This window comes from Cynoglossus semilaevis, chromosome 12 (genome assembly GCF_000523025.1).
Source record: "Cynoglossus semilaevis isolate Cse_v1.0 chromosome 12, Cse_v1.0, whole genome shotgun sequence".
Lineage (NCBI taxonomy): Eukaryota > Metazoa > Chordata > Actinopteri > Pleuronectiformes > Cynoglossidae > Cynoglossus > Cynoglossus semilaevis.
Genome location: NC_024318.1, coordinates 13,912,646 through 13,930,797, shown reverse-complemented (window position 1 = coordinate 13,930,797; position 18,152 = coordinate 13,912,646). Strand labels below are relative to the sequence as shown.

At 41.8% G+C, this 18,152-nt stretch overlaps 1 protein-coding gene across 1 annotated transcript; it reads right to left on the bottom strand.

The window, feature by feature from the left end:
• Positions 1-9,053: 9,053 nt before the first annotated feature.
• Positions 9,054-15,242, bottom strand: npas4l (neuronal PAS domain protein 4 like). Its single transcript, XM_008322366.3, has 8 exons — positions 14,686-15,242; positions 13,980-14,125; positions 13,747-13,846; positions 13,040-13,304; positions 12,845-12,954; positions 11,864-11,993; positions 10,563-11,770; positions 9,054-10,188 (listed from the first exon to the last, which is right to left on the bottom strand). Exons 1-7 carry the CDS (start codon positions 14,861-14,863, stop codon positions 10,579-10,581), a joined length of 2,121 nt encoding a protein of 706 aa, XP_008320588.1. The 5' UTR covers positions 14,864-15,242; the 3' UTR covers positions 9,054-10,188; positions 10,563-10,578.
• Positions 15,243-18,152: the final 2,910 nt, after the last annotated feature.

Below are 18,152 nucleotides of genomic sequence, written 5' to 3'. Positions count from 1 at the left end.
GTAATGTGGAATTGTCACCCCGGCTGCACTGTCTTCAATTAGAGTCATTAGTGAGGGCTGCAGTGAGCTAAATGCTGAGCAGCAGAACGGCACTTGTTTCCTCTTGTGGCTTTAAATGGGTTTTGTCTGTAATTGAGTTAACAATGGAAGATGTTAGAGAAGTCTCCAACCCTGTGAGCTTTGCAGCCGTGCAGTACGCTGGACCTCAGAGCGCCTTGTAATTGGCTGAGCTGATCTGTTGCACCAGACGTGCTCCAGATGATCCACGGTCAAAAAGTTCAGATGTTATCATTTCAACTAGTGTCTGATTTTAATAACCAGGAAGTTTTATCATCGTATCTTTGTCAAACGTTGAGCTGTGTTACGTTTTATTAGATTTGTTTTTTCAACTCTGAACAATTAAAAAATGAATTTAACTCAGTGCAAACATCAACATTTCTACCAACCCTATATGAAAACCTGTTCAAATAATGGAAGCTTTGCAACAGTTGATTGTGATTCTTAACCATCTAGAGCTGTTGTAAACTTGAACTTGAACGCCACGGTCAATCGTCTGCCACCAACTTACATCTCATGACTTTCAGACCTACTGTGAATTAGTGAGTGAATTATTTGGTAGCAGACTTCACTGAAAGATTTTTGAAATTCACATTAATCTGCAGGTATTTGAAAACAAGAACAAACCAATCTTCTGTTCTGTCCTCCTGTCAGCACTTGACTACTTGCAGGTTTTTGTAAACCCTCAAACTATTTTTTTTTCAATAATTGAGTTAAAAAGAAAAACAGACAAGAGACAACATCACCGAAAAGCTTTTGTAAAAAGGAGAAACGGATAAATGATGAGATGACAGCAGAAGACTTCCAGATGAACAAACTCCATCATCCAACTGTAGCGTACTTTACTTCAACATCACAGGATCACTTTGTTACCACACAGAGCCTGTGATGAAAGAACGTGCAGACTCCAAAGCAGATTACAGGTTGGAGAACACTTTGATCACAACCAAGGTCGTGCATTAAAAATCTGTCTTATAAGCAGAAGTGAAGTGTGAGTGAGGCAGAGACAAGTTTCTAACTTCAGGAGGGAAAAAAGGTCGAAAGAAAAGATGGATGAGCCGCCATTGGAGGTGGCAGAGGTGGAGAAGATGGGAAGCACAGGTGTGCAGTGTGTGATACAGATGAACAAGATCAAATATGGCTGTCGTAATAAAACCTTTTTAGACCGCCCCCTATTGGGGCAGTTGAAGCAGACAACAGCTGTTGACTGAACGTACATCTGAATGAAAAAAAAACAACAACGTCTGAAACTGAATTCACGCTGCAGGTCTCCAGTCTCAATCATCATTTTCTACTGAGATTCTAAACGTTCCACTGAGAACCTGGTGGTTGACGTCACAGTCTTTGATGGAAATAAAGCCGTGCGTCATTCATTAATGCCGTATTTCTTTACGTCGACAAATTTGACCATAATGATTAAGTTGAGTCAACAGGTGGTTTAATGATGTCATCACATTGACGGAGGACAGACACAGCAGTCAGTGGGTCCATCAGCTCCCAGTGAGACGCTCACGTCTCAGGTCACTGTTTTCCTCTTGGCTTTGTGACAGCTTCATCCTGAGGATCCTCTGTAGCCACTACTGCAGTACAGAAGTGGAATTCTACTGCAGTGCACCATCACTTTGATGATAATGTGTGACTGTGACTTCTCCACCGTCACAGCACCTGTTTTCAATGATGGCTGGCTTCATGTGTGTGCAAATGTTCCTTGTTCCTGCGCCAAGTAACATTACCGCCCCCTTTTATCATGATTGACCGTTAGGTCGAGAATAAAATATCAGAGGCTGAGAAAGTGACACACACAGATGAAAAAATGCAAATTAAAAAAACTAAATAAACAAATTAAAACGTACAGTAAGCACAGTCACCACACTACTGTACCTAATTTCCATGCTAATAAAATCATGCATATGTGACATTTTTAAAACAGATTAGTACCAAATCCAAAATCTTTCAGTCCCTCGGTCTGAAAGAGGTGGAATTTTTTAAACCCCTGCTCTGAAAGAATAGTTTCACTTTTCAAACACATACAAGACAGTGTTGGTTAAAAAACCCAAAAACACACATTTATGTTTTTTGATACAAATCTTCCAGGATGTTGTGGTTCACTCTTTATAACAGCCTGGACTCTGTACTGTTTCCATGGTAATCTTCTTTTCCTGTGCTCTATAGCAGGAGCTCTTGTGACTACAGTACGAGGATGAAAAGCCTGGTCGTGTGTACGCCTGTTTATCTGGAACACTTAAACACTCGCTCACCCAGGTCTATACAAACAAACCAACATCGTGAACTGTCTTCGGGTTTTTGAATGAAGTGGAATCAGTGCACAGCTGCGGCGGCGGACAGTTTGACATGTCCCCGTTATGACAGTGTGTGAAGGTGTGTCTCTCTCTCTTTTGTTGTTTCGTTTGTTTTTTTCTTTTTTCCTTTGTCCTTCATGCCGTGTCTCTGATCTCCCAAACACACATGCATTTTTCCTCTTGTTGATTGTCTGCCTCACATTGATGTGTTTTGATGTTGTCCTCCTTACTCCTGTTATTCGGTCTTTTTGTTGCATTCCACATTTATTCAGTCGCTTTCATTATTTATTTTCTATCTATTATTCACCACACCAGTATTTGGGGTCTTTCCTTCACTGAATCACTGTCTCACAGAGAAAAAAGAAACATTACTCATTCATGTTCAGCTGCATTTTTTCTTTAAATGTTTTTTATGCTATTTGTCCTACAAAAAAAAAAAAAAAACTAACGCTATCATTGAAAACCAAGTTCTGGTGCAGTGAGCCCGCTGCTGCAGCCAGAGGGAACTTTTCACCTCGAGGGTTTGAAGTCTTATTTTAGAATTTCTTCTGAAAAAAAAGAGCATAAATGTAAGGAGCTGGATTGAACCCAGTGTTCATGCTTCACCATGGGAGGCTGGGAAGCTTGTTAAAAACTGGGTCATGATCCGGACTTTTAATTCCCTCCACCTAAAGCGCAATTTATTCAAATTTCTAATTGAGCTTCGGTGAGAACAATTACCAAAATTATTATTTTTTTGCTGTTTATTGATGTTTTATATTACACGCCATATAGATATTAATTCATTTACTGTTAGAATTGTAATTGCATTTCAGCTAGCTAATGTGTTCTCCCTCATGAGAAACTGCCTGTGACCCCCTTGTGCTGCCACTTATACTGTATGTAATCACAGACAATCACTGAAATTTCTTTAAATGACTTTAAATACAAACCGATTTCTGCTCCGACAGCAGCGTCATTCACAGATGTGTCTACAGTACTGGTGCTGCTGCCTGCTGGTACTCAAGCAGAGGGCATTGATTTTTTTTTTCCATCTGGAGGTTGATGTCATAGAGTGCAAATACACAATATACTGACAGACTGTTCTGCCCCAAGAACCAATATGTTTCCCTCGGTAGAAAATAAAATTATCTGCGAAACCATGAAAATCTGGTGTGGACTCCTGTAAAAGCCCAACGTGGCACATATTCTAAATTATCATCCACAGATAGTACAGAGAGGAATTTTCATCAACCCTGACGTGATCACGTCTTTCCTGAGGACAGGTGCTTTGTCTCTGACTGTTAGGACACTGTTTGTTCTTCCCTCTGGCAGATTGTCCTTTTTTTTCCACGCGTACATCAACAGAGCCGTGTTTTCAGGCATGGCATCAGGAGGAACAGGAGGTGTCTAAAAGGTAAGGCTGCAGTCTATTTCGGGTGCCATTGTTTAACCCAATTACTGTGTCAGTGAGCGCTGACTGAACCGACTCTGGTCAAGTGACGTGCCTCCTTGGCAAAGTGGGGCAATAACAAGAGGCAAGGGAATGGGGATGTAGCTAAACAGAAGGGATTTTTGACTTTGAGACAAAGAGAACGAAGACAACAAAGTAATAACGAGGATCTCCAAGGAAGCCCTGGTGCAGCACGGAATACGAAGGCAGATTCGAGCTAATATGTTTGGGCTCTCCTCAAGAGGAGTGTATTTCAGCCGTCCTAATAGTCAAGTCCTCAGCATTGGTGTCCAGTGGGAGTACAACACCTGTGTCTGACTGAAGGCAGCAGGTATTTAAAGCTGCCCAATGACAGTTGTTGCTCTGACCTGTGTTGTTTTCTTACCAAATAACACATCTAACACTCTAATCAGAGACGAAGCTACGGCTAACGAACACCAGCATGAAATGCCAGCTCATGCCTGTGAAGAAGAGTGGGAGTCAGATCTGGGTTAGTTTCAAAGTCTTAGTTAGTCATCATGAAAACATCTCTGGTTAACATGATCTACAAGTGAAATGAAACTCTAATGAAGTCTGCAACGTTAGAAACAGAAGAGAAAATTATAAGTGTGGCTCTTCTGTCAGACTCTCCTCCCCGGCTGCTCCTCGCTGCAGGTCCATGGTGCGGCAGAGTCTTGACAGAACTCTCAGCATTTATAAATAACCATTAACAAGAGGAACCTCTTTGGTCCCATGGTGCTCAGAACACTAGTGAGAGAACATTTATTTTAAAAGACCAACACTGCCTCCTTTGTCAATTTAAAAGTTAGCTCTAAATAGAGTCACAATTACTGGGAGTTTGATTCTAACTTCCTCAGACAAACCACAGCTTTGATCACTGCATGAGTTAACAACCAACCCAGGTACATTCTGGGTTCTAGGTCTGTGACTTCACATCGTTCAGTCATCGTCGACTGCTTCATCATCTACGTTATCACGTTAGATCCCTGAGTGCTGTACTGTATACTAGTATTTTCACTTGTGTTTTTGCTGATTCCAAGTTCCAGCACCGATACTTGTGTCAGTAAGGTGAACTAGAAGGCAGCGTGAGACAGGCAGCACATCTCTGTGGGGAAACAGGCTGACGTGGAGTGTGTAGGTGTGAGCTCAGCCCAAACCACAGGGAAGACTATGAGCAGAAAAAGACTCACAGCCAGTTTTATTTTCCTTCTCATTCACAGAAGACAATTCCAATCCAACAGGTAAGAAATCTTTAGGTGTTCAACAAAAGTCCAGGAACAGGCAGGACATCCAACAACTAACGGACTGGTTGGTTAACAGAAGAAAACACAGGCCAGGCAGGAAGAACGGTGAAGCAAAGGTCAACAGGAAGAACTGGGAAACAGATGTGATCATAACCCTTAAAGCAGTGGAGAACACCAACAGGAACCCTCATGACAGTGAGTCAACACATACACAGTGAGAGGAAGAGGCTTATAAACCAGAGGCACCAGGTGAGACCAGTGAGCCTGATTAACAGAGGCCCAGGACACAGGTGAGTGTGATGAAGCTAATTAGCCCAGGAGAGACAAACAGTGGAAGACTTGACACTGACGTCGTATTGTTGAACAATATACAAATCAAAACTTGACAATGACGTATTGTTGAACAATATACAAATCAAAAGAATATTGAAAAAAAAAACAGCTGTTCAAAACTGAACGTCCTGTGTAATTTACTCACAGTTAGCTTCTATGCTAACTGAGTTTACTACTGATTTTGACTACTGACAAGTAGTGTTAAAGATTATTATTGTCATTTAATAAAGATGAATTTTATTCAATAAAGATGAAAAAAATAAAAAATAAAATAAAAAAAATATATCCAGAGTGAACCGGATGTATTTTAAACGCTTGCACTGAATCCTGACCAATCACAGGATAGTTGTCAGACACCACATGAGAAAATGGAAAGTTCTGCCTTACAGGCCTGGAGCCCATGAACTAAAACAAGCCAATATGAATGACTGTTGTCTGAAATCCAGATTTTAAATGTGGTTCGTTTCCATTAAATAAAATGTAAAATGTTCTCTGACAATATGTGAGGAACCGCTCGTGGGAGACTCATGTTCTCTGTGTTCCTCTTGTTTACCTGCTGTGATGTGCTTTTCCTTCAGCATCTGCCCTGCAGCCGTTTACCTGTGAAGGCACTGGAGGAGTTAGTGAGGCAGGCCAACTGACAGTTGTGTCTGTGTTTCTCTCCTGTCACTCCTGCTGCGTGGTATTATGCTCAGAAACAGTGTCCTACCGGCTCCGCTGGCAGCTATGAATCACAGCGTGGTCTGAATGTGGGCTGTTTCATCATTTTCCTCCCTCTGCTGGCTCACTCCTGCAGCAATTTACTGTTAATTTAATCTTAACTCTCTTTGATTTAATATCAGGGAGACAGGAGGGGGGTGTACGGGTAATTAAGTGATACATAAACCCATCTTATTAAGATAGAGTGAGGTTGTTTATTTGTATCGTTGTTTAATTTCCTATTATGAACAATAATACAGTTACACAACGTCTGCCTCTAAAGATAGTGATGTAACATTTCCTCTTTTTTTATAAAGAAAAATGTCTTTGTCACATAACATGGTATTTTAAACACCAAATATTGCTTTATTTTTTCTTTTCCATAGTGTAACAACAGCTCCGTCACCTGTATCCTCCATCGTCACCCACCCTCATAATACCCATATTGATTTCACCTTGAACAATCTGAACTCTGGTCCATGCATGCATCATCTTTATCAATTTCAAATGGAGTCCTCCTCTCCAGCTGCTGAGTGTGAAGGCTCAAGTCTGACTCCATGTTTTAGTCATCACTGCTGGAGCTTTGTCAAAAACCTCCAGAAAATGTGCCAATATGTGATACTGCCACTGGTCTGCAGCCTCATAAGTTTTTTTATAATAATTATGACTGACTTTTGAGAATACAATGGAATTTTTGCAACAATACAGCCTTATTTCCACACCTAGGGTGAGCCCAATGTAAGGAATGCAGTGTCTGTGTGTGTATATACAGTATACATGTTGATGCAGCCACAAAAGTTCTGCTATCCTTCCTCTAAGATAGGGTTTGTAAAAACCAAATTGCAAACCTGTCCTCATCCACCTTCTTCTTCAACTGTGCCCGACTACCGTCACAATATTCTCATTGATTTCCAGATGAAAGACTTGAACACACTCACGTCTAAACTCATTACGATCATGTAACCACGGTGACGCAAACCTGCCAAACTGGGTTTGCAGCTGTCGTGTGTAATCTGTGGAGCCTGCGGGGGACGCCACTGAGTTTAAAGGTGGACTACCGCTGTCCCCAGGCTGTGGACAAACATACAGTATGGACATGTCAGCGTGCCTGAGGGGAGTCGTTACTGTTCCACATAGAAATGATGGAGGAATTGTGGAGCAGAGCCGACGTGGAGAGTTGTAAAGAACTTTATTTGCCATTGTAGCCTTCAACAGACGTCATTGTTAATTGGGTCTCAGTGGATAACTGTGGGCATCTGGACTGGTTGCTCATGAACACACTGACTGATGTCCTTTTGTGCTCTCAGTGGCACACACGCGCACACACACCATCAGACAAGCACTCCACTTTATTTCCGGCGTGTTGAGGTAATCTTACACTGATAGCATGCAGATACCTGCATTGGTTGGAGGCTGTTGGAGCTATCACTCCATCTAGTGGCCGTGTTAACCTGCACGTGGACGCGTTGTCTGCAGGGCTCTCTCTCTCTCTCCCTCTCCCTCTCTCTCTGAAGCACTGTACTGCCCCCCGTAGGCTTTTGGTTCCACCTCCCTGCACGCTGACTTACAGCCTAACAGGGGCTTCACTACACCTATGTTTAATCACCGTCATCCATCAATCACCCCAGCAGCCAGTCAATCCACTCCTTTGTCTAACTACTCATTTATGCCTCATGAGTGCACATCTGTTCAAACACCTAATTGATTCCTCTGTGTACAGTTTATATTCTCTGACCTGTCACAATATGTTAAAATCAATGCAGCACTGAGGAGCCCAGTAAATGTTGGGCTGGGGCAGTTTATCCAGCCCCTGCCACACTGAACACGGAGAAGATGCTCATAAAAAATATCCCCATTCATCACAAATGACTCTTAAAGGAACAGTAATCAATAATTTGATGTTAACAAAGTCTTGACTTATTAAAGAGCCAACTGTCAGCTTTCGTGAGCATTGGTTTGGTCACTAATAATAATAATAATAACAATCAAACATAATAATACAATAACTGCAGTGACGCAGATCTCTTCTGATTTAAAAACACAGTATTAATGATTCAGAGTTCTTTGTTCTCGTTCTCTACAGCAGGGTCACCAACTATATTTGTCTGGATTGACATCATGGGAGCTGGGCACTCAAATAAATATCTAATTTTTTTGTCTAATGTTATGATTTGATGTTGCAGACACAGGCTGGTGCAATTATCCAGCCTGTGAAATTATTAGTAATTACACATATTTCCCCACCAAAGCCAAGGATGAAAAGAACAAGTAAAACTAATGAAACTTTATCAGCTGTATCCCATTTCTGCTGACGTTATAATGTTTGGTTACATGTGGCTGAAACAGTCAAAACCTTTCGTTTCTCTGTGTTTTTACTCTGACCTCCAGTCAACACAGGCGTTGATGGACCAGTTGAACACAAACCACTTCAACACCAACTAGTCAGTTGTTTGTCTTTGAGGTGAGAAAATGTCAAAATACCACTTAAAGAGAATGAATGACGCTCTGCTCTGAAGTGGCTGCAAACAGCGGTGAATTCAGGTCAGTTCTTATAGAACGTGCTGCCATGTTCAAGTAAAGGATCGTTAATGGATGGTTACAGGATGAAACAAGTTCAGTGGTTAGATGTGATTCATGACCAGGGCTGAAGGAACAGCTCGGTGTACTTTTATAGAGTTGAAAGACATTTAAGGACAGACAAGCTACAGAAAAAAAAAAAAAAAGCCCAGAAATATCCATTCATTTGTCCATTATCTTACGCTTATTCCCTTTCAGGGACACGTGGAATATCCATAAATACTGATGTAAATGGTGCCTATTATTTATACTCTCTTTACTGTATATGTGGCTTTTCTACTCCTCTTCATCACTCAGAGAGGACACAAACACAACAGTCAGGAGACACAGATCAGCTGCAGAAGTTCATCAGTGAGTCCACACTTATACTATGCAGAAAAAAATCAAAGAAGAAACTGAGTGTTAACTCACCTGGTATACAGGAACAATGGAGGAACCACAGTAGTGACAGGAACCTAAGGAACCAGGTGAAAGGAGTGACACTGATTAACAGAGAGTCACAGGACACAGGTGAGAGTGATGAAACTAATTAGAGAGTGAAGACAGACAGACCCGACATCATCAACACAACAACTGCCAACATGGCTGCCAGAGGGATGTCACATAAATAAATCAAATAATTCATAATCCACCTGCATGATTATTTCAATAAAATTCTAAAAGCTTTGAATTCTGACAGAACAGATGAATCAATGTGTCATCACCGAACGGGACAATGTAAAGTAGTAAAGTAGAAGTAAAGAAAATGGCAACAACAGTGTTTGTTCATCACATTTATTAAAATATGAAATATAAAAAAAGTTACAGAAAAAAAAATACAAAATCCAACAATCTTAAATATAGTACCGTGAAGTATTTTATAAGGAATGAATGAAGTTTATTACAGTCTGTAACATTCATTTAGTCTAAAATAATAGATACATTTACCCCAAACTAACTCAAACTTTGGTCATGGAATGTATTTAATTCTACTAGTGAGGTAGTGGTTAGTTTGGTTATAGGTCAAATATATATTTCACCCTTAAGTGTTTTTCCTTCATGTTTTAAGGCACCGTTAACAAGTCATTTCTTTGTGAAGCAGCGTAGCTTCAAATTCTAAGAAATAGTCCTTTAAACTGCACATCCTATTTATAAAACCCTTGTGGCAAACATGATAAAGTGCTCAGTAGAAAACTGTGTTCCATTAGTGTTAGGAGAGAAATGTACCTTCATTTCAGAACGCCATTGTTGACAGGCAGTTTAAAAGAGTACCTTTTTAGATAAAATGTAAGACATTAAACACAGTCGACAGCAGCGACGAGGAATGAAGATGGAGCTGGAGCCTTGAAGAGAACGCAAGCCACTTAAGATTCTCTTCTCCATTCAGATATAAGTCATCAAGAGGGAAAGAAAAGAAGAGTCTCAGCAAAGGTGTCCTCTAAGTGTCTCTGCTCACATTGGTCTTCTGTGAGTCCAACAGGAAGGATTGTCCTGACAATATGTCATACATCTGGTAGTAGAGCAAGTCACAGACTTGTTTCACGTATTACATCTCGGTTAAGTCCATCTGCAAAGACACAGAATTATTAGTAAATCACATCGACTACTTGACTACTACAGTGTTGTGAGGTCTGACTATTTCAGTCACCAAACATTAGGATTTCAAGTTCAACATGCATCCCATCCCACTGCAAGTCACTCACAAAAGGAGTGACGGAGCCAACTGGAGTCAAGTCCTTAATTACAAATCCAAGTCCCTTTAAAACATTTAAAGTTGAGACTTGAATAAAAGTGTTGGCTCTAAGTCAACTGAAAAACCCAAGTTGTGTTAACAGTTTATTTAGTTGAATTTACCCCTTTGGGAAAATGTCAAGTGTCAAGTCCTGGGCTGTGGTCAAATAACATTACAGTAGAACATGAATGGAGTTTGGTTGAACTCACCTTGATGAAGGCTTCTCTACATGTAGTGGTTGAGTTGATGCAACCCAGAGTTTTGGTCATAAAGTCCCACTTGTAGACTAAAGGACTCCACAGCTTCAAACTGCTGTGTGTCCAGTCCACTCTGCTGTGACGTGTTCACGGAGAAGCAGAGATTCTCCTGGGCCACGTTATAACGTGGCCCACTGCTGATGCTGATGCTGCTGCTGCTGCTCTTGCTTACACCCATCTCCAGGTCTTTCATGATGCTCTCAAACACATTGTCATCAAGGACCAGGTCACACTTAGGAGCAGGGTGAGGGTCCCAGTCAGAGTCAGAGGGCACGGTGTGACCCGAGCTCTGGCTCTGATACATGTCAAAGCTTCTGGCCAGAGATGAAATCTGCTGGGCCAGGATACTGATCTCTTCCTGCTCCCTCTCACTGTAGGGCTGAGTCTCTGTGGACGTCGGAGACTGGTTGGGGGTGAGGAGACTGGAATGAACAGGCAGTACGTGATGGGGCACCTGGTGTACTTGGGTGACACTGCCCCCCTCTGGCTGCACAAGAAGGCTGAACTCGTCCTGATGCAAGGCACAGTCCAGCGGGCCCTCACACACGTCAGATGCAGATTGGGAGTCTGGAACTAATCGGGCGTCTGGTGTGTATGATTGGAAATCATAGGTAGGGGGTGAGAGGGTGATTGAGGGGTGAGTACTGAGGGCAATAAAGGATTCCTGCACAAAACTGTGGCCGGGGGCTTCAGAGTGTGAGAAAGGGTTTGTTTGGTGACAGGTGAGCCCTGACTCTGGGTAGGAGTAGTAGGAGGGAGAAGCCTCGGGGGAGGAGGGGAGCTGATCTCTGTATCCATGCACATCCATCAGGGGGTCTTGGCTGAGTTCCTCCTCCTGCAGGGGGGAACCGGAGGAGGAGGTCGGGCTGTAAGGAGGGGTGAAGAGAGCCAGACTCTCACCCCCACACACAGGTGAGCCCTCACTCTGGGAGTAGACACAGGACACGTAGTGAACGTCTTGCTCTGAGTCCCTCCTGGCTCTGGTACGGGGCTCCTGGCTTTGGCTCTCTGATGTCCTCTGCCTTTTAAAACATTTATTGTTATTGTAGGTCTGAGTGTGAGGAGTCTGTTGAGCTGGGAAATTGCAGGAATGTGCCAGAGATGGAGGCCTGCAGGCATCACTGCCAATTTTGTTCTGCAGAAACCTGGCCTCTGTTTCACTACGAGAGGAGGAAATAGTGTCGTGAGCCGATGTTAAAGGCTTAAAAATCAGTGAATTGTTCTTTTTTTTTTTGGAAAAAGACTTGTCATACCTGATGAGGTAGTTAATGCAGCTGATGCCCTGCAGCTCCTTGTTAGCTCGGATGTAAAGCCAGGTCCATGACTGATCCTTACACAGGAGTCTGAGCAGCATCTCTACTTCAGAGCCCTTATCTGTGTTCACTGGAGCAGATAAGAAAGACATGGTTCTGGTTATTATGAGGCTCAACACACACACACACACACACACACACACACACATATACACATACACTTGAGATAACCTTCAGGTAACAATAAACTATGTAGGATTTAAAGATTAACATTTACCAAAGGAGCCAACATACAGACTTGATGCTTCATTAAAAATTTGTTTTGCTTTTGGAAAAGTAAACCAATTTTTTAACCATGATAACACAAGCTAAAATTTTTAAGGGTGGAATTTAAATGATTACTTGATTTAAGTGAGTAGATGTTAGGTTTTTATTTCATTGAATAGTGTAGAAGTTTGTCACAACAAAATTAGAGGTGTACAGCGCCACAGCTCAGTAAGAACTCACTGCTTGCTATTAAAAAACAGGCCAAAATGACCTTGTAAATCAGGGGTCTCAAACTCGAATGTTCTAGGGGGCACTGTTGCCCTAGCCTCTCATTAAAATAAATCTTTTAAAAAGTCTGGTGGACTTCATGAGGGTAGTTTGTTGGGCTGAAAGTGGCCCACGGGCCAGGAGTTTGATGGTTGTAAATAACTGCTTGCTCAAATGGTCTGTAACAATATTATCTATTTGATATGAAGATGATAATGTGAAATCGCTGAATGTTTTGAAAAATGTCTGTGGTAAAAGGTACTTTTTCACAAGAGTAGATTTTTATAAAAGAATATTATTAACCAGGAGCAGAACTGCACTCTCTATTTTGAATCTGTCTCAGCCAAAGGTTTAGAAAACATCCTGGACTATAAAGAAGAGTGTGTACAACGGAGAAACAGCACTAACTGTGGAGCAACTCTGTTCTGTGGTGGACAGTGAACTCACGTAAACTCCTGTGAGATTCTGCGCCCGAGGAAACGTCTTCAGGGTGGATCAGACTGTACCACGATTGGCCGGTTATTTCAGCGGCTGAATACCCCAAATAGTTTACAACACTGAGAAATAAAACAAAAAATAAATACAATCAGTAACAGGTCAGAAGACATTGATATCAGTTTGAATAAAGAAATATGGTTGAACCTTTCTGAGAGGTGAGCGAAGGTCATGTCAAGTTGGTGGGCGCTGCTGAAGCTGTGGCAGAGGTGCTGCTCACTGCTCCTGAGGCGGTCCACTGTGGGGGTGCACAGCGCCACAAAAAGCAGCCCAGGGACGGACGAGGCGGCGGAGGTGGAAGGACACGGTTGAGGGAAGGAGTGGAAAGTGCCTCTCACCAGTACGGAGCAGCAGCTGCCTTGTTGCTGCTTGAAGGCCTTGGAGGTTTGCATGCAACAAACAAAACTTCTCTCTGGAACAGAAAAAAGCAGGTGTTCATTTTTTTTGTTCCTTGCACAATAACAAACAGTCCTGTTTTTCCCAAAGATCATATATAAATTATCAGTATGGAACGGTGAACACTGATTTATTAGATAGCAGAGCTGTTTGTCATTTGACTTATGATCTTCTAGGGGGCCGCCAGGGGGCGCTAAAGGGGCCTCAGAAAATTTACAGTGAGAATATACAATGCAGACAACATGTTGGTTAATAATTTTTTTATGATCAACAAATTTTTTTTTGGCCAATAGCGTTTCACTATTGATCCTGAGTGAAGGATCAGTTCAATCCCTTCGTGGAAAATAAACCTCTTTGTATCCAGGACAGGAACATGAAGTTAACCTCCGTCATGATGTTTAGCACAGATATAGCAAAGGCATAAAGTTTTATGTTACGGTCTGTTAGAGTGAGGTTACCTGATGGTGAGTTGTTGTTGATGTCCAGGTTTGATCTCACCATATCAACATCTTGGCGTTCAATCATGTCGTAGACGGTGTCTCCCTGAAGCACATCGATCTGTTCCAGTCACACACACAGCGTTAGATCAAACCAGTCACAGACTGAAGGCTGCAATAAGTCAACACTAAAAGCCTTTTAAGAGCAACATGCTACATTCAAGCTGGCTAATATTCATGATCAGCAGACTCACCATGGACAGACCAAGGTAATCAGTCACATTTTCAGACACATAGACCAGCCTCCCGTGGCTGGTGGTCACCAGGATGAAGCCGTGCAGGGCTTGGAGGAAGGCTTCGTATGGAAGAGGACACTGGGTTGTCTCTGCTGCTGCCGTCCCTAACAAGAGGACAAGAGGACGGAGTCATGTCAGCTGTGGTCAGTGCAGCTAACATAGTATATTCATACTTATACTAATATTAATAGTAATACTACAACTAATAGTAATCCTAATAATGATGATGATGATGATCATGTTGATGATAAATTCAGAATTTGGGTTACTGATAAAATTGTATTTTTTGTCTATAAATGGCACAGTATATTTTGGTTTTAGATTTCTATAAAGTAATTATAATTTTAATTACAGTATCCAGACTTCAGAACACATTTTAGAATCTAGTAAAACTTATACTATTAAATATTAAAAAAATATATATATACCTATTTTAATGAAGTTTTTTAGATTGCATTCATTTTTACTCCACAATTTAATTTGTGAATATAGAGAAAAAAGGTCAGGTTCTGAGACCATAACTTTAAAAAAGAAGTCAAACTTTTTGACTTTACCACCAGCTTTTTGACCTTTAGCTCTTGGAGTTCATTTTTAAACTCAGTGTTATATCTACAGTACAGTAATAGAAGCTGTAGAGTGAAGTGTGTGATATTTCCAGACTCACCCTGCAGCAGCACAGACTTCCTGATGTAGGTGCAGATGGCTGCCATGGAGTGCAGGTAGGAGAGACCCTCCTGCTCCTCCGACCTGACGGGCAACAGAGCCCGCATATTCCTGATCTCATGATTGATGTGGTCCCGCCGGGCTTTGGACGCTCCTTTGGTGGACCTGTGGGAGGCCATGGCTGCCTCAGACGTCAGGGATTGTAGGTGAGGTGAACCAAATCTGAGAACGTTTCACAGTCACTGCTGCAACACTGTCATTTCAAAAATGTCTCTCTCTTCTCCATGGGGGAAGTGTAGAAGAAAAAAAAAATTGGCTGCAGACGTCTTTTTTTTTCAGCCTGGTGTCTCTTTTCCCGTAAGCTGAAGCAGAGTTTAAATATAGAGGGGCTTCTATGGAAACTACTGATATGAAAAAGTTGCTGTGTGAGCAGCAGAAATAAAGGCCGTCCTCAGAGGAGTCACTCTGTGTGATCACTTATCTGTCTGGGCCCATCCACAGACTGGAGCTTTTATAGCTGCCAGGGCTTCAGCGTGGGCGTCGCACACAAGAGGGAGGCCGGGCTTCTGCTGCTGCCTTCACTGCCATGGACTGTGGAGTGGGTGATCTCAGAGGAGGAAGGGGGGTGAGGTGGGGGGGCGGGCAGGTCACGTCACAGGGACACACAGTGTGTCACAAAAAAGCACTACATCACACAGTAATGTAACATTTAAACCACTCACTGTAACAAATAGAGTTGTTGATGGGATGGAGGCGTTGCTTTTCTGACTGTATTTGTTCTAACACTGGGATTTTAGAGACTTATTATATTTTATATTACATTTTTTTTGACAGAAATGCAAGAAATTGTTACTTTTGGAAATTTAACTAACAGACAGAATTCTTTGCATCAAAAAATGAGTCAAAATAACAAGACATGCAGCAACAGCAAATACTAAGGAATAAAAAATCAAATTATAAGAAATGAGTGGTTATTATAATTTTACAGCAGCTTGGTGGATTACTCTGAAAAGGCAGTAAGCCTTTTTTAATTATTTTTTTTATTCGAACGTTTAATTAAATTGATCCCTGAAAATCCACAAACTCTGTTTCATCATCACTCTGATTCAGAGGAGTAAACTTCCCTTTAAACTAATGGTATTTGTTCACATTAACCAGTTAAGGAGACGGCATTTGACCATTAATGTGGTCAAACCTCAACCACTTTTTTGTTGTCTTTCAGTTCACTGTCAAGAGGAAAAGAACCCACAACATGTTTCCATTCAAGAAGCTGTAGTTCTAAATAATGTCATTTACTGACTGAGTTAGTTATCTACTGGTCAGCCAGCACGTCAGTACAATAATATGTATTGAACTGTACTGTTGTAATGTGATGATGATCAGTGTAGGTCTGTAATTGACTATAAATATCAACATATATGTGTGTGTGTGTGTGTGTTTGTTTTTCTGGTAAAGCTATACTTGTTGGGACATGAAAAAATACTGCAGTTGTTATCTTCCTTATGTGTCACATTTCACATCTCGTATTTTTTGTCGGTTGTTCTACCTTTTCCACCTTATATTATAATTAGTCAGATATTTGTAGTTTTTGCAGGATTGTTTAAGTGCCCACAAAACAGAAAAACCAGTGCATGTGTGTTGCCGCCACTAGAGGTCGTGTGTCAGAGATAGAGGTCTTTGGTTGACCCCAGCCAAAGAACTGCTCATGCTTCTGTGGCAGTTAATGAGATGCAAACACACACACACACACTCTCACACACACACAGTCCTGACATGACATTTACAGAAGTTGGTCCCTACTGTCATTTGTCCTGAAGTAACCAAAGATTAAAAAAACACTATGAATAAATGATAAATGATAAAGTCCTATATTTCCGTAGTCTATTCTTCATGTTTTGGGAAATTACTCTGTGTTTTTGACCAATCAGTGGAACTTTTTGATATTTGCTTAACACATCACACTCCTGCACTAGAAAAAAACTTTCTTTTTTTTTTAATGTCAATACATTAGAAAGAAGTAAAGATAAACAACTTCACCTCGTGCCTCAGCAGGTTACAGTGTTTGGTTCTCTCTGTTTAAAGCCTGACTTCAGATACCTCATCCAGCACTGAGAGTGTGGATAAACACACACACACACACACACACACACACATCTAAAAGGATAATACTAGGTCTTGTGCGGTGTTAAATCGACTGAGAAATGTTAGATTTTGTGAGGTGAGCCCTGAGAACAGGCTGCTGAAAAGGAAACCCAGACTAATGGAGGATAATGGCTTTAAAGAAATCAAGACAAGAGCAGTTTGGTTTTATTGCCACTCAATCACTTGGTATTCTGTTGTTTTTTATAAATACCTCAGTTACAAAGATTTTGTTTTTTTCTTTTTGGTTCAGGCTGTACAGAGTTAAATAATTTTGTCTAAAATATAAAGAAAAAACCTTGAATTTCAAGGTGGAAAAAAAAGGCAACATTTTCACAAAGGTGAGAGAAGAGAGATTTACACAGCACATTCACATTCTGACCTGTTGTTCAGGAGGAAACTCACTCTGGGACTTCCTATACAATAACCAGGTTTATATTGTTCTTTCTCTTTGGTCCTGTTAGGGTCAAAGGCCAACTTTAACACCTGTGATACAGGTTATTTAGTTCTTTTGGGAGCGACGTTAGCTGAAATTAGAAACTGGAGTCGGTTTAAAGAACAAAGGTGGCACAGAACAAACTAAGGTGAAATAAATCAAAATATTAAAATAAAACCAAACAAACTTTTCCACTTGTCAATGATGAATTTCTGCTCGTTCTCACATAGTCACTGAGTCGCAGCTTGTATTCTCTCAGGGCTGGTGCAGCTCTCACGCCTCGTTACTTAAATCCCCAATTTAGCGGCCTCATTACTCAGCGCAGAACTAGAACTTGAGCGAAGGAACTGAACGTGGATGTGAAGGACAAGACAAAACAAAACACATAGAACAAATCCTCGGTCTGATTCTCAAGGGCCGCTGGGATGGCCCGGGGTCCAGGGGGGAAATTAGAGAGTCATTTGGGTGAGTGTCTCCCTGCATTAGCGCCTGTGTTGCGGGGCCAAAGCAGGCTCTGGAGCCAGACACGGGGGACCTAGAGCAGCCACGCTTCCTGTGTGTGGCAGGACCAGGCGGGACAGGGTGTCTCTGCTGCCTCACTTTTAGCTGAGCCTCCGTCTGTGGGCTGCACTTAACACTGCAGATAACACTGACTTTATAGCGCAGGGCTGGTGACAGACAGGAACAAACTGCCAGGACGCTGCTGCTGCAAAAAAGCTGCGGCTGGAGTTCAGGGTGAGACACTTTCTAATGATGCCCTCCCTCCCCCCAGACCTCCATTTGAAAAAGCAGCCGCACATGTCCCATTAGGTTTGAGGGCCCGGGGTTGGGGGGTAAGGGGAGTACCCACAAAAGTAGACGGTGATCAGACAGGGCCGTTGATGCAGATGGGG

What these genes read in the sequence shown, in the direction of transcription:
- npas4l (XM_008322366.3), bottom strand. Translation starts at nt 14,863, where the DNA reads ATGGCCTCCCACAGGTCCACCAAAGGAGCGTCCAAAGCCCGGCGGGAC. An exon ending in GAAGTCTGTGCTGCTGCAGG is followed by an intron (nt 14,126 to 14,685) that starts GTGAGTCTGGAA and finishes TCCTCTTGTTAG; the next exon opens with GGACGGCAGCAGCAGAGACA. An exon ending in AGAATCTCACAGGAGTTTAC is followed by an intron (nt 11,994 to 12,844) that starts GTGAGTTCACTG and finishes TATCTGCTCCAG; the next exon opens with TGAACACAGATAAGGGCTCT.